This window comes from Canis lupus, chromosome 11 (genome assembly GCF_011100685.1).
Source record: "Canis lupus familiaris isolate Mischka breed German Shepherd chromosome 11, alternate assembly UU_Cfam_GSD_1.0, whole genome shotgun sequence".
In the NCBI taxonomy this organism is placed as follows: Eukaryota; Metazoa; Chordata; class Mammalia; order Carnivora; family Canidae; genus Canis; species Canis lupus.
The window spans coordinates 11,259,654-11,283,375 of NC_049232.1; the positions used below are offsets into that span (position 1 = coordinate 11,259,654).

Genomic DNA, 23,722 nt, shown 5'->3' on the forward strand with positions numbered 1-23,722 from the left:
AATAACACCCAGTGCTCATCCCATCAAGGGCCCCCCTTAGTGCCCGTCACCCAGTCACTCCCATCCCTCACCCCCCTCCCCTTCCACCACCCCTAATTTGTTTCCCAGAGTTAGGAGTCTCTCATGTTCTGTCTCCCTTTCTGATATTTCCCACTTATTTTTTCTCCTTTCCCCTTTATTCCCTTTCACTATTTTTTATATTCCCCAAATGAATGAGACCATATAATGTTTGTCCTTCTCCAATTGACCTATTTCACTCAGCATAATACCCTCCAGTTCCATCCACATCAAAGCAAATGATGGGTATTTGTCGTTTCTAATGGCTGAGTAATATTCCATTGTATACATAGACCACATCTTCTTTATCCATTCATCTGTCGATGGACACCAAGGCTCCTTCCACAGTTTGGCTATTGTGGACATTGCTGCTATAAACATTGGGGTGCAGGTGTCTCGGCTTTTCACTGCATCTGTATCTTTGGGGTAAATCTCCAGCAGTGCAATTGCTGGGTCATAGGGCAGGTCTATTTTTAACTCTTTGAGGAACCTCCACACAGTTTTCCAGAGTGGCTGCACCAGTTCACATTCCCACCAACAGTACAGGAGGGTTCCCCTTTCTCCACATCCTCTCCAACATTTGTGGTTTCCTTCCTCTCCAACATTTGTGGTTTCCTGCCTTGTTAATTTTCCCCATTCTCACTGGTGAGAGGTATCTCATTGTGGTTTTGATTCCTTTCTGATTCACAAGTTGCTTGTTGCATGAGCTCGGATAGAGGATCTGCTTCCAAGGTGCCTTCTCTCATTCTTACCAGGATCCGACAAAACTAGATAGAAAAATAAAAAGTTTAAATAAACTATGAACTTAGACAAAAATCCTAAATAAATACTTACATATATAAGTATGTACCTTTGAAATGATAATTATAAATTAATATATTTTATCAGGGGAATATAATAAGGATTATCTCAATCTTTAGATATCTATTAATATAGTGTATCACGGAAGGGAAAGGATGAGAAACTTCATATGATCATCTTGATAGATGCTTAAGAATTTAGTAACATTTCTAAATGAAAATATTAGCAATTTAAGAATAAAGAGATACTTCCTTATTTGGTATAGGCCATCTAACTGAAAGCCACATCATATTATATGAAACAAAAATAAACCTGAACATTTTGCACATATAAACTTGAAAATTAATACAACGCCACTACTGTAATTTTACCATGATTTTTTTAGAGGCTTTAATAAGTTTTTGCAACTTTTTCCATCTGTTCTCTTCAGTTGTGGAAACTAACAGGTTCTTAACTATTGTAGCCTTGCTCTGTCAAACCTCCATCTTTTATTTGCTATATCTTTTCTGCTTTTTCTAACTGGGGATTTCAAAATCCCCTTCCACCTTTAAGCACAAGTTTTATCCCTTTTGTAAATCTTCCTTGACTCCTTCAGAGTTGTTAAACTCATTCTCTCTGACCCTTTTCTGTATCACTCTTGAGACTGAATTGTAATTATGTTGTAATGTCAGTTTTTTCCCACCAGAGTAAGTGCTCTTTGAGGACAGGGACAAAACATTAATCATTGCCTACCTGAAACTTAACACATTGACCAGTGAATCGTAGAACTTAAATGTAGGCTTTGAAAACTATAAATAAGTCCACAGGTATACTTTATGCTTTTAAAGGAAATTGATATTTTTCTCTTCAAAATATTGATATGTTTCTCTGTAAAATTAAATGGTGCATTTATTTTTCATATACCTCAATATATGGTTCTTACACTTTAGATGTAATATAAGGGCCTATACTCCCAACAGTGTGGTGATAGGAAAACGATGGCTGTTCTCTTGTAAGTAAATGATTATTTCTGTTAGATCCTCTGTTATCTCATATATCAATTAATATATATACTTATATATATATATTTGCAATGTAAGATTTTTTGTCATTTATTCTGTTTTTTAAAGATTTTATTTATTCATGAGAGACAGAGAGGGAGACAGAGGCAGAGACACAGGCAGAGGGAAAAGCAGGCTCCATGCAGGAAACCCCATGCAGGACTCGGTCCTGGGACTCCAGAGTCATGCCTGGGCTGAAGGCAGGCACTAAACTGCTGAGCCACCCAGGGATCCCTGGTTTTGAATAACCATCTTTGGAAAGGTGATAGAAGTTACCATAATGAGTACCATGTGCAGAAAAATACCATGGAAAAAAATAATGTTATTTTTATTTAGAAATGTTATGTTTTATTTAGAATGTTATCTTTATTTAGAAAGAATGAATCTACGATGGTTTGCAGAATTGGTTTAACAATATCTTAAATATGTAGTTTAGTAGAACTATATAGTGCATGTACAGTGTTAAATTTGTTATATAATATACATAGTATATATTAATACACAATAATAATAACTATATATTATGTTTCATTATACAAGACATGTACTATGTATATTCTGTACATAATATATATGCTATTCATTTATTGTAGTAAACCTATACGTGTATATTTGTGCCTAAATGATATATACACACATATTATTGAACTTGAAAGAAAAATAATTTATTTCAAGGCTCTTATTAGGCTCTTATTTGTTTCTTTATTTTTAAATTTTATTTCTTCATGAGAGACACAAAGAGAGAGGCAGAAACATAGGCAGAGGGAGAAGCAGGGTCCCTGCGGGGAGCCCAATGCAGAACTTGATCCCAAGACCCTGGAATCACGACCTTATCTGAAAGCAGATGCTCAGATACAAAATCAGTGCCCAGAAATCAGTGGCATTTCTATACACTAACAATGAGATTGAAGAAAGAGAAATTAAGAATCAATTCCATTTACAGTTGCACCCAAAAGCATAAGATACCTAGAAATAAACCTAACAAAAGGGGTAAAGGATCTATACCCTGAAAACTACAGAACACTTCTGAAAGAAATTGAGGAAGACACAAAGAGATGGAAACAATATTCCATGCTTATGGATTGGAAGAATTAATATTGTGAAACTGTCAATTACCCAGGGCAAGTTACACGTTCAATGCAATCCCTATCAAAATACCATGAACTTTCTTCAGAGAGTTGGAACAAATAATCTTAAGATTTGTGTGGAATCAGAAAAGACCCCCAAATAGCCAAGGAAATACTGATAAAGAAAACCAAATCTGGGGGCATCACAATGCCGGATTTCAAGTTGTACTACAAAGCTGTGATCACCACGACAGTGTGGTACTGGCACAAAGACAGACACATAGATCAATGGAACAGAATAGAGAACCCAGAAATGGGCCCTCAACTCTGTGGTCAACTAGTTTTTGACAAAGCAGGAAAGACTATCCACTGGAAAAAAGACAGTCTCTTCAATAAATGGTACTGGGAAAATTAGCCACATGCAGAAGAATGAAACTAGACCATTCTCTTACACCATGCACAAAGATAAACTGAAAATGGATGAAAGATCTAAATGTGAGACAAGAATCCATCAAAATCCTAGAGGAGACCACAGGCAACACCCTTTCTGAACTTGTCAACAGCAACTTCTTGCAAGATGCATCTATGAAGGCAAGGGAAACAAAAGCAAAAAATGGACTCTTAGGGCTTAATCAAGATAAAAATTTCTGCACAGAAGCAAAAGAAACAGTCAACAAAACTAAAAGACAACCTACAGAATGGGAGAAGATATTTGCAAATGACATATCAGATAAAGGACTAGTATCCAAGATCTATAAAGAACTTATTAAACTCAACACCAAAGAAACAAACAATCCAATCATGAAATGGGCAAAAGACATGAACAGAAAGTTCACCAAAGAAGACATAGACATGGCCAACATGCACATGAGAAAATGCTCTGCATCCCTTCCCATCAGGGAAATACAAATCAAAACCACAATGAGATATCCCCTCACACCAGTGAGAATGGGGAAAATTAACAAGACAGGAAACAACAAATATTGGAGAGGATGTGGAGAAAGGAGAACCCTCTTGCACTGCTGGTGGGAATGTGAACTGCTACAGCCACTCTGGAAAACTGTGTTGAGGTTCCTCAAAGAGTTAAAATAGATCTGCCCTATGACCCAGCAATTGCACTGCTGGAGATTTACCCCAAAGATACAGATGCAGTGAAAAGCCGAGACACCTGCACCCCAATGTTTATAGCAGCAATGTCCACAATAGCCACACTGTGGAAGGAGCCTCGGTGTCCATCGACAGATGAATGGATAAAGAAGATGTGGTCTATGTATACAATGGAATATTCCTCAGCCATTAGAAACGACAAATACCCACCATTGGCTTCATTGTGGATGGAATTGGAGGGTATTATGCTGAGTGAAGTAAGTCAATCAGAGAAGGACAAACATTAGATGGTTTCATTCATTCGGGGAATATAAAAAATAGTGAAAGGGATTATAGGGGAAAGGAGAGAAAATGAGTGGGAAATATCAGTGAGGGTGACAGAACATGAGAAACTCCTAACTCCGGGAAATGAACAAGGGGTAATGGAAGGGGAGGCGCTCGGGGGGATCAGGTGACTGGGTGACAGGCCCTAAGGGGGGCACTTGACGGGATGAGCACTGGGTGTTATACTATATGTTGGCAAATAGAACTCCAATAAAAAAATATACCAAAAAAAAAAAAAATGAAGGCAGATGCTCAACCACTGAGCCACCCAGGTGCCCCCCTGGTTTCTTCTAATTATGATACAAAACAGTTAATATAATTAAGATAGGTGGGGATGTATCAAGGTCAATAATATTATTGACCCAATTGATGGGTCAATAATCCCATCTACTGATAGTGAGGAAAGAAATAGAGTAAAAAATCTGGCTATGTAGGTTTCAGAGGTGATATTGTAAAGTCTAAGGGTGAACACATGGGAAGAAGTTGAGGATGACTTGGGCTGATGATTAGTTATTGTCATGTGAGTTTATTTGACCACAGTGCTGTCCCCTGGGGTAGAACCTTCGGCATCCTACTGGGGCATCTTGGCAGCAGAGTACCTGTGTCCCTTTTCTCTTTATGGCCCCTCTGCAGTTATGGCTGACTCTAAGCAAGCTTAAACTGGCATACTAGTCTTTTGAACATGATGCAAGAGTTTAAATTCTCATACATAATGTTTGCCTTGGACATTAGTACATTAATAATCTTGGAACATCATAGCTAAAGACAGCCTTCAGAAGCTGAAAACTGTACTCATATTTTCACCATAATGTGCATTCAGTTAACTGTCTCATCATGTAAGCACAACTCTTTTATTGAAAACTGTGTGCTTTTTTAATTGTTTTTGAACAGAATTATCTTCTTGGCATCTTTCATGTGGAATGTGTCACTAGAGACTGTTGCTGTTAGAAAAAAAAATTAAAATGGGAAAGACAGGACAATATTTGTGCCCTCTAACTCATACTTGAAAATAGGACAGATTCCACCTTTTTTTTTCCCTCTTTACTGTGAACATTATATAAAGACAAAAAAGATGAGGCAATAGGATGCAATGGAGTACAGAGCGATTTTATCATTGATGTCTGTTTAGAAAGCAAGAGCATAGAATTCAGTATCAAAATACACTATAGCTCTCCCTTGTAATATGTTCCTACTTGATTCTTGAGTGGAATAAACACTAAAAGAGGTTGAACAGAATTCCAAGAGTGCAAGGATACATTTTCCAGGGAAACAAGCCCCTACAACTGTATTTTATTTTATGTTTCAAAAATGGAAAAAATCTTCTATATACATAGCCATATCATGCTGAAATAGGCCACATCCACATGTTTATTTTTTAAAGAGGTTTACAGATCTTTGGGTGATAGGTATGGATTCTTTTGCCAGATACATGTATTTTGTAAGTCATAATCTTCTGTAAATTGACCAAATTTTAGATGCAATCTTCTGTTAATCCATTTGCAAGAATTAAGTAATCAAGATCTATTTTAGGGGCTCATTCAGAGGGCTTAGATGTGGGGACCTTTGATGTATGGGATTATCTAAATCTGTTTGATTAAATGACCTAGAACTACACAGACAAAGCTAGAATGGTACAGACATGCTTTTCTTCTGTAATAAGGAGCTGGAAGCCCCTTCTCCCCACATCATCCTTTAGTGTATATTCATTGATTTGCCTTAGAAATGTATGTGAAATTAATATATATACAATTTAGGCCAGAGAATCAATCTTACTGATTTGATTTGAATTCTCTAATCTAAATGTGCAGAAATTGCATTTTCAAGCCCTGCATAGTAAACATAAGTAAATATATATTGATAATCCTCTGTAGTGATCCCTAATTTACTGGGGTGGTGCTTACATGATGCCGAGGATAGTACTATGAAAGTGAATCTTAAACTTTTGAGACTGTAAGTACTATTCAAGCTGCACAACATGATCTGTGTGTAAGAAAAATCAATATACTGAAAAGAAAACCTGACTGCTCCAGACAGTCTATTTTCAATCTGTAATTTGATTTTAATGAGGGATTTTTATTTAAATTACAGTCTTTCTCTTTTTTTATATAGTTTTAAGAAGTTGTAACGAATGAGGACTTTTCTATATTATATAAGGTGCCGGATACTTGGGATGATTTATTGTAGAATAACATGACTGATAAAGACTAAAACAATTGAGAGGTCATAAAGTAGCTTTTTCCCTTTGCAGGTGAGTCAAGATAGGAACTTCAGCTTTAGTTAGTCTCAGGAATAATTTTAAGATGCCTCCTAGTAAGCCTCTATTTTAGTTTGAAGAGAACTCAAGACTGCTTGGGGATATAAAGCTAGGGAATAAAAATGCTTTTGTGCTGGAAAAAGTGGAAAACCAATAGAAGAGAATAAAAAATAGGATATGGCTGACCTAAAATAGATAAGCTCACAATTGACATTACTGAAAATCCAGGAAATTGGAAAAAAAAAAAAAAAACTGGAAAATCTATACAGAAGCTCATTATCTCATACCCCAAAAGAAAGTGACTTTGATTAATATTGAAAACTTGACTCATTAAGCTGACTATGTGTTATCTTTTTCATAAATTTGCATAGAAATGAAGAAAGTCAGACCCACTTTGCAATACAGGAATGTTGTATTTCGTCCTACAGAGAAGCTTGAAGAATTGTACCGTGGAGCATAACAAATTGTTAGATAAAATAAAAGGCCAAATGAGATCCTGTCAGTCCAGCTTATAGAGAGCTGAAAAGAGCATTGGTTTCACCCCAACCAAAACAAAACAAAAAAAAAGGCCAGATAATATACAAGGTCAAAATTTTCCTTGACCCTGTCAATGAGGTCATGTGGCGGGGCAAACAATTAATCTAAAATTGAAAGATAGGCAACTTCAAAGAGACTTACCTACAGTAGAGAAGAGAGGAAGACATGGCTGCACAATACATGAGGGGGACAATATCAGCTAAAATTTTTAATAAATTGTTAAAGACTGAATGTGGTCTAGCAGGAAATTGTAGAATGCATTCCTACAGAAGGTAAAAGGGGAATGGCATCCAATTACAAGGCTATGAACCATAGTAAGTATTGAGGAAAAATGCTGAGGGCTGTGCTGGACCCTGGAGAAAGCTTCCCAGTGTGGGCAAGCCTGGAAAAGGGGGCCAGCTCCCAGTAGTGCAGATGCTGAAGCCTTGCATGGATCCTTCTCCCCTATGGATGAAATTTTTAAGACACCTTATCTTGCTGAGAGCAGCAAGTAAAGACATAAAGAAGCAAGGAAGAGGAAAAAGAAGTCTCTGTTTGAGAGGGTTCCTCTGGAGTTTTCTTGTAGATAATGATGGATGTTGCTTTGGCAGAAAACCAGCCAGGGTTCTCTGTTCCTGCTCTACCCCTAGCTTGAGGCTATGCCCATGCATCTGCACATTAGATGATCTTGAATTTTACTTAGCACTTACCAGCCTAGTGGGAGGAATTTATGAGAGTAGGGAGCCTGAGTCCCATAGGTAAGGCTTTCTCTCTACTTCCCCTTCCCCTAGCAGTGGTATTTCTAATGATCAGGGCCCAGGATAGAGGAGGTGAAGGAATTAGCTTCCTGGGAGAAGAGTATTCTAGGCCACCAGAAGCTTTCAGTATAAGGACTTAAACAGGGACTTGCCTATTTTATTCAAGGTATATCAAGGAAGTCAGTGTGGCTAGAATGTAGTAAGTGACATGAATATGATGAATCAGAATTACACAGCTTCATCATGTGAGACCTTAGATATCACTAGAAGGTCTTTGACATTGACTCTGATGGAAAAGAGAATTATTGGTAATTTTAAACAAGGAAGTGACTTGATCTGACTTCTGATTTAAAAGAATTATTTTGGCAGCTGCAAGAAGGTAAAATCAAGATGAGTGGGTAGGAGGCTAGTGTTAAAATTCAGGAGAGGTCATAAGCTGCTGGAAACAGAATGGTGGCTGTGCAAACAGTGGATGGATTTTGAATATGGAACCATCATGATACTTTAATGGACATCAGATGTGCAGTGTGACTATAATGTTATAAATACATGTAAAGTTTTTGCTTTGGGTTTGCCTTAAGACTTACCTAGAATTACTTAAATATATAATAACCTATTTTAAACTGATGCTTTGGATGCCTTCAAAACTCTACATTTTTACTCTTACTCCCATCATATTTTATGTTTTTCATGTTGTATTTGATATCTTTATCTTTATATCCATTAAGTAATGATTGTAGTTGTAGTTATTTTTACTAATCTTTTTAACTTAAATACTAATTTCAAAAGTTATTATCTACTACCGTTCATATATATTTGGTACTATCTTGTATTTTCTCTTGCTGTTGATGTTCTGTGTTAGCGTATTCTTTACCTGACTACAACAAGCGTGTTTATGAACATTATTTTGGACTTTTTTTCAAGTAAATCACTTATATCTGTTTTGTTAAAGATTTTTTCTGTTTCACCTTCTTCTTTCACTTGCACCATATTCCTCTGTTTCTTCATTTTCATTGCCTCACTATGTTGGTTCTGTCTCTCCTCTCCCTGATGTGGCGGAGTGGCCTCCTGCAGAAGACGAACTAATCATTCAGCCATGCCCTTTAACTTGGTTGACTTTCACACCTTTGCATTTGTCAGACCAGCTTTATTTGGTTTTTCATGGCTCCCAGTAGTTGATGGCTTGCCAAGACCTGTCCTTGTCACAAATGAGGGGATTTCATTCAGCACCTTGATTCAAGCTTATCTGAAGCCAGAACCTCAGGAGCAGCTTTAATAATATGCAGATAAATACAGGGACCACAAGCATAAGCTCCCTGACCACCAGACTCAGGTGATTAAGAAGTATCCCCTAGGAGTAAGCTGTTACAATTGCACACCAGATACACAAAAGGAGGAGCCAGATGCATACCAATGCTCCCTCCCAGGAGACCCTGTTGTACTAAAGCATGGCACAAGGAGAGTGTAAAGAAGCCCCTACCCACTGAGATCTCTGGAAAGGATTATGGTTAGCCTTTAGTTATGTGTTTAATTAGAAGCCTGCACCTCAGGTCCCAGCTATGAAGATAAGTTAACAGGCCTCTTTCATAGAAAAACTGAGCTCCTGGATCTATTACCTCTTGCTGTGCCCTGGAAAGTGTGCCAGGATGCCCCTATATGTGTGTTACATTAGATGCCTGCCTCTCTGTTGCTTTAAGATAAGCAAATGAGCCTATTTAATGTAAAATTAAACATTTGGTTGCCTTGTCATTAGCTGCTGCTTACTTTGGATCTAGGGTGTGTCATTGTGAGTGTGAGGTACTTGTAGAGCTATATCTCACTTCGCTATAGCTGGTGGATCTCATGATGTGAGCCCCATTAGTTTTCAAAGCTAGATGTCTTGGACACTTGTTTCTCAGCGTAAGTCTTAAAAGTTGGGATGCTGGGTTTGGAAATCAAACCTTTCATCTCAGGGAGAAGTTCCAGACTGAGTTCGATCGTCATTGTAGATTGCTATGCCAAGAGTGGAATTGGTGGCAAGGTTATATTTCTGCCTCTCCTACCTCCTTTGATATACATTTTTTTTTCTTGTTGGCCTAATGTGCAGGAGTCACTCATCTAGTTTTGATGTTTGGGTTTCCATCCCACTTTCCCTAATAAAATTGTTTCATATATAGCTATAGCTTGAGTATATCTTTGGGAAGAGATGATTGCAGAATCTTTGTGTAACCATCTTATACCAGAATCCATATCTCATTTTATTTATCCATTCAGGTGCCAGTAGACATTGAGATTTTTCCACATCTTGGCTATGTGAATAGTACTGCAATGAACATGGGAGCCCTAAAGTCTTTATGAGATCCTTACTCACTTGTTTTGGGTATGTATCCAGAAATGGGATTCCTATGTCATATGGTAGTTCTAATTTAAATTTTTTGAGGAACTTGCACACTGTTTTCCATAGATGTTGTACCCCTTTGTGTTTCTACTAACAGGGCACAACAATTCTAATTTCTCCACATACTTGCCACATTTTTTATTAATAATAGCCTCCCTGCTGGACAAGTGATATTTCAGACTGGTTTTGATTAGTGATGCTGAACATTTTTTCATAATAGATGTGTCGACCATTTGTCTTTTTTTGGAAAGATGACTATGATGTCTTTGGCCGATTTTTTAATTAGGTTACCATCTTTGTTTGTTACTGATTGTATGATTGTAGGATTTCCTTCTGTATTCTGAAGATGAATGTCTTATCAGATAGATGGTTTGTAGATATTTTATTTTATTCCAGATGTTGCGTTTTTGCTCTCTTGATTGTTTGCTCTGTAGAAGAGAATAAAAATTACTATAATTAGAACTGAAAGGGTGGTTTTAACAAGCAGATAGGAGAATTGAATATCTGATTTTGTATTCATATTTCTTAAATGTCAATGGGTCATTTGAGGAACACAAAATATATAATGAAATCATTGAAATACATTGACAGATTTACATTTAAATTATACCTTGAGTATTTCAAAGGCAGAGGATTTTTCTGAAATGCTGCTGAAATATCTACTAGTCTCTTCCAACTTTAAAGCAGCAGGAATTCTCATATTAGGTAGATTGTTTCAATACTGGCAATAACTTTAAAAGTTACAAAGTTTATTTTAAGAAGTTGGCAACACTCAAATAACCAAACTAATCATTTTAGTCTACTTCTTGAGACAAACAAAGCATGAAACACAGATTTTCAAATAAGAAAACCCCTAAAATAGATACCTAAAACAGATGAAAGAAACATTCTGGTATTTTCTCTTTCAAAAATTTACCTATTTATTCTAGAGAGAGAAAGCACAGCGGGAGGGGCAGAGGGATGGGAAGAAAGAGTCTCAAGAAGACTCTTTGGTGAGCATGGAACTTGTCCTGGGCTCAATCTTACATCCCTGAGATCATGACCTGAGCCAAAACCAAGAGTCAGACACATAGCCAGCTAGGCCACCTGGGCAACTAAAAGAAACATTCTGCCTTAAGCAGGCTTCTAGAACTAACACCAGTTGAATACTCCCACTCCTGACTTTTCTCTCTAGCATGCCAAACCCAGTTTGAAATATCCTGTGATAGAGAAGAATAAATCACTTTGGTTTATTTAATAAACTACATCACACCTGTAGATCTATTCTGCAAATAATCTCAGAAGATGCTAAAAATGGCATTCAACATCTTAGAAAACTTGAAATTGAAGGAGATTGTTCAATTTAGTAAAAGACCTCTATTTTAAACAACGAATAATTATCATGCATGTTGCCAAAATAATGTAATCTCAGCCAAAATCTCAAGTCCATTTTCATTTGATTTTAATGAAATAATTCTGAAGTTTTTCTGAAAGGATAAAACAGCAAGCAGCTAACAACATGAAAAAAAGAGGAAAAAGGGACTTGTCAGTTAGATTGTAGAGCATATAATAAAAATATAGGGGATCCCTGGGTGGCGCAGCGGTTTGGCGCCTGCCTTTGGCCCAGGGCGCGATCCTGGAGACCCGGGATCGAATCCCACGTCGGGCTCCCGGTGCATGGAGCCTGCTTCTCCCTCTGCCTGTGTCTCTGCCTCTCTCTCTCTCTGTGACTATCATAAATAAATAAAAAAATTAAAAAAATATATAATACAGGGAGTGTAGCCCTGATATATGAATTTTTAATGGATTATTAAAATTCATATATATAAATTATATGGACATAATTTTATATAATTACATGTATGAATATATATATATACATATGTATAAAATACATGAATACATATATACAAAACCAATGGGGAAAAATTCAAAATTAGTTATCTGTGGGGAGAAAAAAATCATGTTTTAAAAACTCAAACGCTAAAAATGTCTACCACATTCCAAAACAGTCCAGAGCACTAAATAAAAAAAAAGTTGAGAGCATTCAAGCCTAATGCTTATTAAAGTTCTCATTAATTTATCAAATATATCTGTGAACAATTACTTTCAAGTTGAATAGTGACCTTGTTAAGACAGAAGTATGAAATTATGAAGAAATGATTAAAATACTACACATTAAAGTCAAAGAGCGGGTCTCATTGAACGTGGCGCCAGATCTGCAGACGGCTGTTGTCTCCGCGAGCCGAGCCCGGCCCACACAGAAGCAATTATGTCTAAGGGACCTGCAGTCGGGATCGATCTTGGCACCACCTACTCCTGCGTGGGTGTCTTCCAGCACCGGAAAGTGGAAATAATTGCCAATGATCAGGGAAACCGAACCACCCCAAGTTATGTCGCCTTCACGGACACCGAACGATTGATCGGTGATGCTGCGAAGAATCAAGTTGCGATGAACCCCACCAACACGGTTTTCGATGCCAAGCGGCTGATTGGACGTAGATTTGATGATGCTGTCGTCCAATCTGATATGAAGCATTGGCCTTTCATGGTGGTGAATGATGCTGGCAGGCCTAAAGTTCAAGTAGAGTACAAGGGGGAGACCAAAAGTTTCTATCCAGAGGAGGTGTCCTCTATGGTCCTGACGAAGATGAAGGAAATTGCAGAGGCCTACCTTGGGAAGACTGTTACCAATGCAGTTGTCACGGTACCTGCATACTTCAATGACTCTCAGCGTCAGGCTACCAAAGATGCTGGAACTATTGCCGGTCTTAATGTACTTCGAATTATCAATGAGCCAACTGCTGCTGCTATTGCTTATGGCTTAGACAAGAAGGTTGGAGCTGAAAGGAACGTGTTGATCTTTGATTTAGGAGGTGGCACTTTTGATGTGTCCATCCTTACTATTGAAGATGGGATCTTTGAGGTCAAGTCCACAGCTGGAGACACCCACTTAGGTGGAGAAGACTTTGACAACAGAATGGTCAACCATTTTATTGCAGAATTCAAGCGCAAACACAAGAAGGACATCAGCGAAAACAAGAGGGCTGTCCGCCGTCTCCGTGCTGCATGTGAACGGGCTAAGCGTACACTTTCTTCCAGCACCCAGGCCAGTATTGAGATTGATTCTCTGTATGAAGGAATCGACTTCTATACCTCTATTACTCGTGCCCAGTTTGAAGAATTAAATGCTGACCTCTTCCGTGGCACCCTGGACCCTGTAGAGAAAGCTCTTCGAGATGCCAAGCTGGACAAGTCTCAGATCCATGACATTGTCCTGGTGGGTGGTTTTACCCGTATCCTCAAGATTCAGAAACTTCTGCAAGATTTCTTCAATGGAAAGGAACTGAATAAGAGCATCAACCCTGATGAGGCCATTGCTTATGGTGCAGCTGTCCAGGCAGCCATTCTTTCTGGTGACAAATCTGAAAATGTTCAAGATTTGCTGCTATTGGATGTCACCCCACTTTCACTTGGTATTGAAACTGCTGGAGGAGTCATGACTGTGCTCATCAAGCGCAATACTACCATTCCTACAAAACAGACACAAACCTTTACTACCTACTCTGACAACCAGCCTGGTGTGCTTATTCAGGTCTATGAAGGTGAGCATGCTATGACCAAGGATAACAACCTACTTGGCAAGTTTGAACTCACAGGCATACCTCCTGCTCCTCGTGGCGTTCCTCAGATTGAAGTCACTTTTGATATTGATGCAAATGGTATCCTCAATGTGTCTGCTGTGGATAAGAGCACAGGAAAAGAGAATAAGATTACCATCACTAATGACAAGGGCCGCTTGAGCAAGGAGGACATTGAGTGCATGGTCCAGGAAGCTGAGAAGTACAAAGCCGAAGATGAGAAGCAGAGAGACAAGGTGTCTTCCAAGAATTCACTTGAGTCTTATGCTTTCAACATGAAAGCAACTGTTGAAGATGAAAAACTTCAGGGCAAAATCAATGATGAAGACAAACAGAAAATTCTTGACAAGTGCAATGAAATCATCAACTGGCTCGATAAGAACCAGACTGCAGAGAAGGAAGAATTTGAACATCAGCAGAAAGAGCTGGAGAAAGTCTGCAATCCCATCATTATGAAGCTATACCAGAGTGCAGGAGGCATGCCAGGAGGAATGCCTGGAGGCTTTCCTGGTGGTGGAGCTCCTCCCTCTGGTGGTGCCTCCTCTGGGCCTACCATTGAAGAGGTTGATTAAGCCAACCTGATGACAGGTCTAGCATTGTTCCACACATTTGAAGGACCCAAATTTGTAGCAAATTCCATGGCAGTTTTAAAGTCGAAGCTGCTATATAGTAAATATACTGGGCATTCTTGATACTTGAATATGGAATATGTGCAGAGGGAAAGGAAATAAACATTGCACTTTATAAGCACTGTATTGTTAAGTGGAAAATGCAATGTCTTAAATAAAACTGTATTTAAAATTGGCACCAAAAAAAAATAAAAATAAAAATAAAGTCAAAGAGCTGTTAATTAAGAAAAGGAATGAAAACGAAAATAAAACAACCACCCCCAATATGCAATGTCCTAAATATATAGAGACCCTAGTAACCCAACACACGAGTAAGCCCTAAAGCAAAGGATAGCCTTAGGATGGCTGTGATTGGCTCGTGTAGGTTAATAGATAGTAATGAGTGCCCCTCCTACTATGGTGGGGATGGTGATAGTGGTATGTATGCATGTACATACATATCATGCATGATAGAGGTGAGTATGCATGTGTGAGGATGGAATTTATGGAGATCTTTGTACTTAGCTCTTATTTTACTAAACTGTTCCCTTTAGAAGATAAAATAAGTATCATCCAGACAACATATTAAATACTTGTTCAAGACCAATAGTGATCAAAGAAACACAATTTAGTGTTAAGCTCATGTACATTTCTGTGCAATTAAAATGATAGTAATAAAATTATGTACATATATATGATACATATACATTTATATATATATTTGGATTATTGGTGAGGTTGTACATTGTAAGCTTCCTTATACTATTACAAGGCATATAAATTGGTACAACTTTTTTGGACGGCACTTTGAGACTATCAACATCCTTGATGTGTTCCTGCCCATAGAGCATTTCTACTCTTTCAAATCTCTTACAAAACTAACACAGCATAGAAAACAATTTATACTTGAGGATACTCACTGGGGCATTGTTTACAAAAGCAAAATGTAAAACAACCTGTATGTTCAACAATAATAACATGGTAGGATAATGTATGATATTTCTTTAAAAACTTTTTAATTTCAATTAATATGCAGTGTATTATTAGATTCAGAGGTAGAGTTCAGTGATGCATTAGTATTACATAATACCCACTGCTCATCACATCGCACGCCCTCCTTAATGCCCATCACCCAGTTACCCCATGCCCCCACCAACTCCCCTCCAGCGACCCTCAGTTTGTTTCCTATGGTTAAGAGTCTCACATGGTTTGTCTCCCTCTCTGAGTTCACCTTGTTTGTATTATACTTCTGTATGTTTGAATGTCTTATGACTAATTAGAAGCTTATTTAAAAACATAATGACATAGGGAAGAACTTGAAGTATTGTTTATGGAACAGAGCAGAAAGCTTATATATACTGTATTAATTTTTTTAAAGATTTTTTTTTTCATGAGAGACACAGAGAGAGAGGCAGAGACAGGCTGAGAGAGAAGCAGGCTCCATGCAGGAGCCCAATGTGGGACTCGATCCCCGGACTCCAGGATCACACCCTGGGCCAAAGGCAGGCACTAAACTGCTGAGCCACCCAGGAATCCCCCTGTATTAATTGTTTATTGCTGATTATAAATTACCATGAATTTAGCAACTTAACACACATTTATTATCTCATTTTGGACCAAGCTAAACTGGGTCCACTTTCCTGCGTCTCCTAGGACTCCTGTCTAGCATTGGCTGGGCTACTCTCCTCCCTGGGCTCAGGGTCCCTTTTCAAGCTCAAGGGTTAGTTTCAAAATTCAGTTTCTTGGAGACAGAGGTCTGCGGTCTCCCTTGCTTGTGGTTGGTCAGCCAGGGTCTAGTCTGAACAAGTAGCCGGTCCTGCAGCTGCTGGTTGTGGGGCTCGCTCACAGTGCCCCTTACAACAGGGCAACTTACTTCAAAGCCAGCGTGAGCAGCTTCCCCTGCACTCGGCAGACACAGAGTCCTGTTTAATGTGACATAATTCTGATAGAGGCGATGCATTACCATTGCCATGCAACATAACTAATTAAGAGAGTGACTGTCTCATCACCTTTACCATGTTGTATTGGCAAGAAGCAAGTGACGAGGAAGGGGGTTATACAAAGGCACATCTTTTCTTAAGATTTTATTTATTGGGACGCCTGGGTGGCTCAGTGGTTGAGCATCTGCCTTCCACTCAGGGCATGATCCCAGGTCGGGTGATTGAGTCCCACATTGGGCTCCACGCAGAGAGCCTGCTTCTCCCTCTACCTATGTCTCTGCCTCTCTGTATGTCTCATGAATAAATAAAAGCTTCAAGAAAATCATCAATAACTTGAAACTTTCTAAAAATTATTTTAAATATCATAGAAACCAAGGGGTTCATTAAAATATATATATATATACACACTTGTATGTATACATATATACGTATATATATCCCAAAAGTCAGCCAGCAGTTTCAAGCTTTAATGACTTCAGAAGTGCAAAGCTAAAAATGATAGACCACCATTTGAAAGTTGAACTATTTTAATTTCCTTTCTCTTATATAGTTTTGTGAACTATAAAGAACATTTTAATTTTTTTGTTTTTGTCCCTCCAGTTGAAGACAAGCAAAGTGACAAAGAAAAATTAAAATTAATCTTTAAAAATACACAATTAAAGTGTAAGTTATAGGCAAATAATTCAACATGCAAATTTTACTTTTAAAAACTTGTTTTATTTTTTATGTTTCTAAAATTAGTAAGCTTAAAACTGGATTATGACTTTGGGGCACCCTTGTGGATACACATTTGATCATCCCTGATGAGGGTGTTCCATCCTCTCTCCTATGACTGTATATCAACTGTTTGTAAACATACATGTGCCCAGAAAAGCCAAGCAGGGTATTTTCTTTGCTTTTGTTTCATTTGTGCAGTAGCTTTTCCTCTCTCAGTAATAAGAATGTCTGTCCCCCAGTCAAATAACCAGGCAGGTGAACGTATTAGACAACGACACAGAGAAAGATATATGTGCATATAAAGGAAAGGATATAGAAAAATAAGTAAAACTGTTAACAAAGACTACACTGGCGGGAAACTTGTGGGTGCGAGTACAGGGGAGGAAGGGTATGGATTACAATCTACCACATAGTCAGAGTCTTCAGGCACATATTCATGGATATAAGATGTCGAGGAGGGAAATAAGTTAGATGGGGTGAAAAATATATATCCGGGCTGGAGAGTAAGACTATGAGCCAGGTGTTCACACCTGCAGTAAATGCAAGGGATTTGAGAAGCCACAAGCAGAACTCAAACTAGATTCTTTGTCAAGTTAGCAGTCTCCTCCCCCGAATCCTGCCAAGCTGTCATCAATCTTCTGCTCCACTGGTGAAAGCTCTAGGTAGGAGAAATGTGTTTTCCACAGTACTAACATCTCTAGCAATACCGCCCTCTTCCCCACAAGGCAATATTGCAGGGATTTTCAGCAGTGCCTGACTCTGGCAGGGTGGGGGAGAGTCAGCAGGAGCAGAGACTCTTTCCTCTCAGGGCTCCTGAGGGCCTGGTATTCCCCGCATTCCTTGGGCTTCTCACGCCTCTCTGTGGATATTTTCTGCAGAGCTGGGCACCACATTTCTCCAGGTAACTGGGAGCAGCTGCAGAGGATCAGGTACATCCATCTTTAGCCGGTCCTCCCTTGATGCTATGGGACTCATGAAAACGTCTGTACTCCCATCAGACTGCAGGAATGTGCTGGATACTGTTGTTTGAAATCTTTGGGGTGATGGGTCTGTGTTGCTGTGAGAAAACCAAAGCAGAGAAGAGGATCATTCAGTGAGGAAGGCAGCTTTTCTTATTTTTATGATAAATGTTCATTCGCTCTACATGATTCAAAAGATTCAGGGCAATTCCCAGGCTCCAATCTAACTGACTTTTGGACCCCAGAAGATGAGCCTTTCCTATATCCCATTGACTAAAAAGCCATACTCTCTCTCATTCATTTTGCAACGTCTTTGCAGCTTCGTCTACGTTTAACCCCTCTAGTGACCTCTTAGAATAAGGCACTCGCAGCTGTAGGGAGAATAAAGAACAAGATATGGGAATTGTGAAACTTCATAAAAGAATACGGGGATCTTCCAGGAAGCAACACATTAAAAGTTGCCAGAAATCAGGGTGCCTGGGTGGCTCAATTAAGCATCCGACTTGATTTTGGCTCAGGTCATGATTTCAGGGTTGTGAGTCTAAGCCACGTGTCAGGTTCCTTGCTGGGGGATCCTGCTTAAGATTTTCTCTCTCCCTTCACCTCCACCCCCTCCATCCCCAACAACCCCGGTTGCTCTAAAAAAAAAAAAAAAGCAAGCCAGAAATGCCAGAAATGGTCCATAGCAGAAGAGTAGCTTCTTTTTCTCTCTTCTCCAGTTGCATCTGACACTTTAAAGGAAGCAGCCAGAACTACTGGCTCCTAGGATATATTAAATAGGAGTCCTCTGGTTGTTTCTCTCAAGTGGTTGTAACTCCCTAGCAGGTTCTTCCAGGTATGAAACTCACAACATGACATCTGAGATCTCACCCTCACCCAGGAAAAAGGTGGGACTGTGACTAGCCTTCATACTAACCCTTGTCCATCTCTGCTCTGCCCTTGAAAGGGAGGTAGGCCCAGGGCTAAGACTCCTGTGACACCTGGTTTATCTAAGGAATAATGGGCCCAGGCTTCTCTGCCCTACTTGACTAGTCTTGTCCTTACCCGTCTCCTCAAAGGCATAGGAAGGAAGCAATCTCATTAATTCATCATCAATCAAGTATTCTACGCCAAGTATATATTCCTCTGAAGAAAATTATGCATCATAGTTATTATTAGAACCCACGGAGACATTGCTGGTGGATGAACCTTTTCTCAGAACCCTGAGTCCCAGGCATCCTCGAGGTATTCTCCTAGCCCTAGGGCCCTCACCTCTTTGACCATGTGGCCTCCAGCAGTCCCTGCTTCCAGGGAGTCTCCTTTTTTCACTGTAGTGGTAGAGAGGATACGCTGGTGTACGATGCTCTTTAGACTGCATGTGAGTCTCTTGCTGTTCTGCATGTGGTGTCTTGCTGTTCAACTTCTTCTCCTCCTTCTTGGGAGAGCAGTGGATAGAATGGAAAGGGGTCCTCTGCTCCTGTTGCTGCTGGTGCACTGGTAGTGGCGGGGTGGTAGATGTGTATAAAGAGAGGTGGGTTCTAGGGTTGTTTAGAGAAGATAAAGAAAGCCCCTTGGTAGAGTCTGGTTTACTCTACTTTCTCTCTCTCAGGGGCTGAAGAGAGTCTGTTTATTAGCATGAAGACATGTTCATGCCAGAATGATGTTCTTTCTGGCCTCGGTGTGTTCTCTTCCCGGTATTCTCCCCCCTTCTCTTCTTTGCCCTGTTCTTCTTGCTCTTCAGCCAAGCTAAGGCCAGATGGAAAGTATGGCAGCTAAAGCCCTCAGTGACCCCATGCTGGACGTGCTCCCGTAGGGCCTCTAAGCTGGGGAAGACCCGGCAGCAGCCCATGCACCTGAAGCCACTATCCAGGGCCACAAGCCATTCAGGGGTCTTGGCCCTGGAACATTCCTCCACAGCTGGAGTCTCTGCTGGGCTGTCAGCCTCCTCCTTTGCCTCTTGAGCTTCACTGTTCCAGCTGGACTCACTGCCAGTTAGGAGTTCCTTCGTACACACATGAGACGGGGTGACTTCTGTATGGACCTTTTCAGGAAAGGCCATTTCTTCTAGTCTTGCCTTCTTTGAGGGAGGCTCCTGCTCTTCCTCTGAATCACTTAAGACAGCCACCCCCCTTTTCATTTGGACATGCATGTAGTAAATTTTCATGAGCCTTTCCTTCTGTGGTTGTACTGAGGGCTCAGAGGGCTGAGTACTACTGACCAGATGGAATGGAAATGAGACATATGGAAAGGGCGAAGAAGTCTCATGTTGCTCAGATTGTCCAGGATGAGAAACATCTTGGTGTTTTTGATGGCTTCCTACGAAAGAGAATTTCAAACGTAAGACAAATAGAGTCTGTATGTGACGTCCGGAGGTGTCAAGGTGGCCATGAGAATATTCCCATGCAGATGTGTGGAGCAGAAGTCTGTACACATGTGGTATTTCGGTATTCTATGAGTGGTGTGTTTTATTTGAGGTGTGTACCTGCTATAATTATGCGGGAATGTGGGTGTAGTGTGTCTTGTGGACTTGCATGTGTGTTTTGGGACACATCTGGTTGAACGCTTCCTTTAAGAATGTATTTATTTATTTATTTGCGAGAGAGAGACAGAGACAGAGAGAGCAGAAGTAGAGGGAAAGGGACAAGCAGACTCCTTGCTGAGCGTGGAGTGTGACATGGGGCTGGATCTCACTACTTTGAGATCATGACCCGAGCTGAAACCAAGAGTCGGATGCTCAAATGACTGAGCCACGCAGGCACCCCTGGTGACTGTTTCTGATGTTACTCAGAGGTGACAGTGAATGAGTGTGTGCATGTGTGTTACATAGTGTGACAGAGCATGTGAACAAGCGCGGGAATAATGCTGTTTCCTGTTGACACTGTAGCTTAGAATGCCAGCAGAAGTGATCCGAGCTACTGAAATATGCCGCTCTGTGAAGTGCCCGAGTCTTCATGAGTGAAGTGGCATGTGGATGAGAAAGGCTGTACATGAAAGTCCATCCTCCTCAGGGTATATCCATTTTCTGCAGTTTGGCTTAGTGTGAGGGAGTTAAAACAGGTGATCTGTACAAGGGGTTGTAAAGGACTTATGGTATTAGTGTGTGAGTGGATGAGTCTGACTGTGTGAGGGAATGAAGGGACAAGGGTGTAGCTATGCCATGCCAGAGACTGGGAAAGTGAATGAGGAAGGAAGGCAAGGAGAAAAGGAAGGAGAAATGGGACCAGAACTGGTAGGAAGGAATACAGATGCAGGAGTGTGGGTGAGGTTGAGTTCATGCACCTCTGAGGGGGAAGGGTGTGATGAAATGTCCACACCACTGCGGGGCTCTACTTGACCTGAAGCTACAACGGTGACTGGGTCCTCCCCCTGAAGGTACACTCCCTTTCTGTTCCTCTGCAGGGGCTTCAGTCCTAGTCCCTCTGCCCTGAAGCCCTCTTCTGCTCTCAAGGGGAGAATAAGATAAGTCAGGCTTGGGCTGAGCAGCTCAGTTGTACCTGCTATCTCTGCTCAGAGGCGACCTGTGTATTTCCCTTACCGTCCTCTTTAGCGAGGATAAACTTACCAGAAGGGGAGATGCAGACGTATTCTGAGGAAGACGACTTTTCTCCTGCAATCTCACTGCCAAGAGAGACCACATATGACTCAGGCTGAGGCACATTCTCTTGGTTCTTCCAGAATTCTGGGGAAAGGATTAAAAACAAAACAAAACTCTGAGATATGGCATCTTCTGGAATCTGTGTCAACTCAAAGAGCTACACTGAATGGATATTATTAGTTAGACATCATTACCACACATGAGACTTAACTCTCATAGAAACTAAGGTGACTTTCTTCATTGAAATGCTACGATTTTCAGGTGACTTTATCTTTTAAAACTTCACTTACTCCTAAATATAACTAAATAATAATTAGTAAAACTGTGTTTATAGTGAATGACCATGATATTATCTCGTGAGATTTCTGGACATGTGTAGAGAGTATTGGACACTTAGAACCATGCCTGTAAAACAGTATGCAGTCACTAAAGTAGGATATTCTCAGCTTGGTTTTCCTTATAGGACACTGTGCAATGAGGGGGCATGGGGTGCAATTTTATGAAGAATTCTGCATGTGTATCTCTCTACGTATGTACTGATATCTATCTATTAACCCTTAAAAACACACGGAGGAGGTATGGATGGATAGATGGATAGATAGATAGATAGATAGATAGATAGATAGATAGATAGATAGATAGATAGAGGGCAGCCCCAGTGGCTCAGTGGTTTAGGGCCACCTTCAGCTGGGGGTGTGATCCTGGAGACCCAGGATCTAGTCCGACTACAGGCTCTCTGAATGGAGCCTGCTTCTCCCTCTGCCTGTCTCTCTCTCTCTCTCTGTGCCTCTCATAAAACAATAAATATAATCTTTAAAAAAGATAGATATATAATGTACAAATGCAGGTAAAATGAATTTTCAAGGTTCCTGGGGAACCCTGGTGCTGGAAATGTTCAAATTAAGACTTCACGGTCATGGCCCAAACTTCCTTTCCGAAAATATATTTCCACATTTCTCTTAGATATTTTATCTTCTCATTCAGATCTTTTAAGAGCTTCTTCCAAAGAAGACAGGGAAGCCTCCCTGGTACATTTCTGCTTATTAATTAGGAATACAGACCTTGGACAGTCCTCGTGAGAAGGGGTCATTTATGGCATTGCGGGGCATAGGCTCGTAATTCTAATTTTTGGCTAACATGCTGCCTCACCTCCCTGCCTGATTTCCCCCCAGCCCCTCCCACTCCCACCATATTACCTCTGTCAAAGAGCTTGTCTGCAGGAGAGATACGGGAAATATATTCTGAGTCTGAAACTTCTGCCCTCTGGCTGTGGCCTTGGGCCAACCCAGAGGGTCCAGAAAGTAGAATGTCTTCATCTGTGTTTAAGACTTCTGGGAAAGAGAAGGACAATCAGAGAGATGATATCTTTGCCTCCATTAAACATTCGAGAAATACCATGTATAATAACACACACAGCACTTGTTCCCAGGAAGATTATAGTCTGGCTTCTATCCAAAGGTCTACAATCTAGGTACCTAAAAATATTTGCTGGAATGAAATGTCTGGTTACCTATAAGAGCATGAGAGCCCTAGGTTGTTTTCTGCAGTTGATCAGAGGCTCAAATTCTTGCCTGGCACATGGTAATTGCCCATATTATTTGTTATTACTACTCCATTTACCACAAGAATAAATGCAGAGCAGGTATGTCAGTACAGGTCTTCAGTCTGCCACCTGTGGTTTATGATACCGAGGTCCTGCTGCCTCCGGGGAGGGTTAGGATTTACAGGGAGGAATGACAGACTGCGATCAGTTGGCCTCCTCTTCCACATATCTGCTCCTGTGCTCCAGGGACCTCACCTGAGGGCTCTGCTGCACAGCTCTGCAGGACTGGAGACTCCAGGAGGATCCCCAAAGCTGACTCCAGACGGCACTTCCCAGCAACGGGCACAGCTCCCCTGTCAGGAGCTACGGACTGGCCAAATGTCTCAGCTGTCACTTGGCCTAGTTAGTGGTGTCATCTTCGTCATGTTCCACACACATTGTTCTGATCAGTTTTTGCCTC

General features: G+C 40.3%; 2 protein-coding genes across 3 annotated transcripts in view; one reads left to right on the forward strand and one right to left on the reverse strand.

Annotated features, from left to right (window-relative positions):
* LOC102151636 overlaps positions 1-23,722 on the reverse strand; it is a 91,039-nt gene that overhangs the window by 59,137 nt on the left and 8,180 nt on the right. The window contains exons 8-11 of one of the 2 annotated variants that reach the window (XM_038551913.1): positions 22,916-23,050; positions 21,687-21,803; positions 19,397-20,440; positions 17,600-18,243 (exon numbers count right to left, since the gene is read on the reverse strand). The exons of the other annotated variant lie outside the window; for it this stretch is intronic. Of the exons in view, the coding sequence (XP_038407841.1) occupies positions 19,755-20,440; positions 21,687-21,803; positions 22,916-23,050 (938 nt within the window). The 3' untranslated portion in view covers positions 17,600-18,243; positions 19,397-19,754. Of the gene's footprint in view, positions 1-17,599; positions 18,244-19,396; positions 20,441-21,686; positions 21,804-22,915; positions 23,051-23,722 lie in introns of those variants that run through there. 2 annotated transcript variants of the gene reach the window in all.
* Positions 12,472-14,739, forward strand: LOC119873859 (heat shock cognate 71 kDa protein-like). The gene has a single exon (XM_038551914.1). It carries the CDS (start codon positions 12,553-12,555, stop codon positions 14,491-14,493), a length of 1,941 nt encoding a protein of 646 aa, XP_038407842.1. The 5' UTR covers positions 12,472-12,552; the 3' UTR covers positions 14,494-14,739.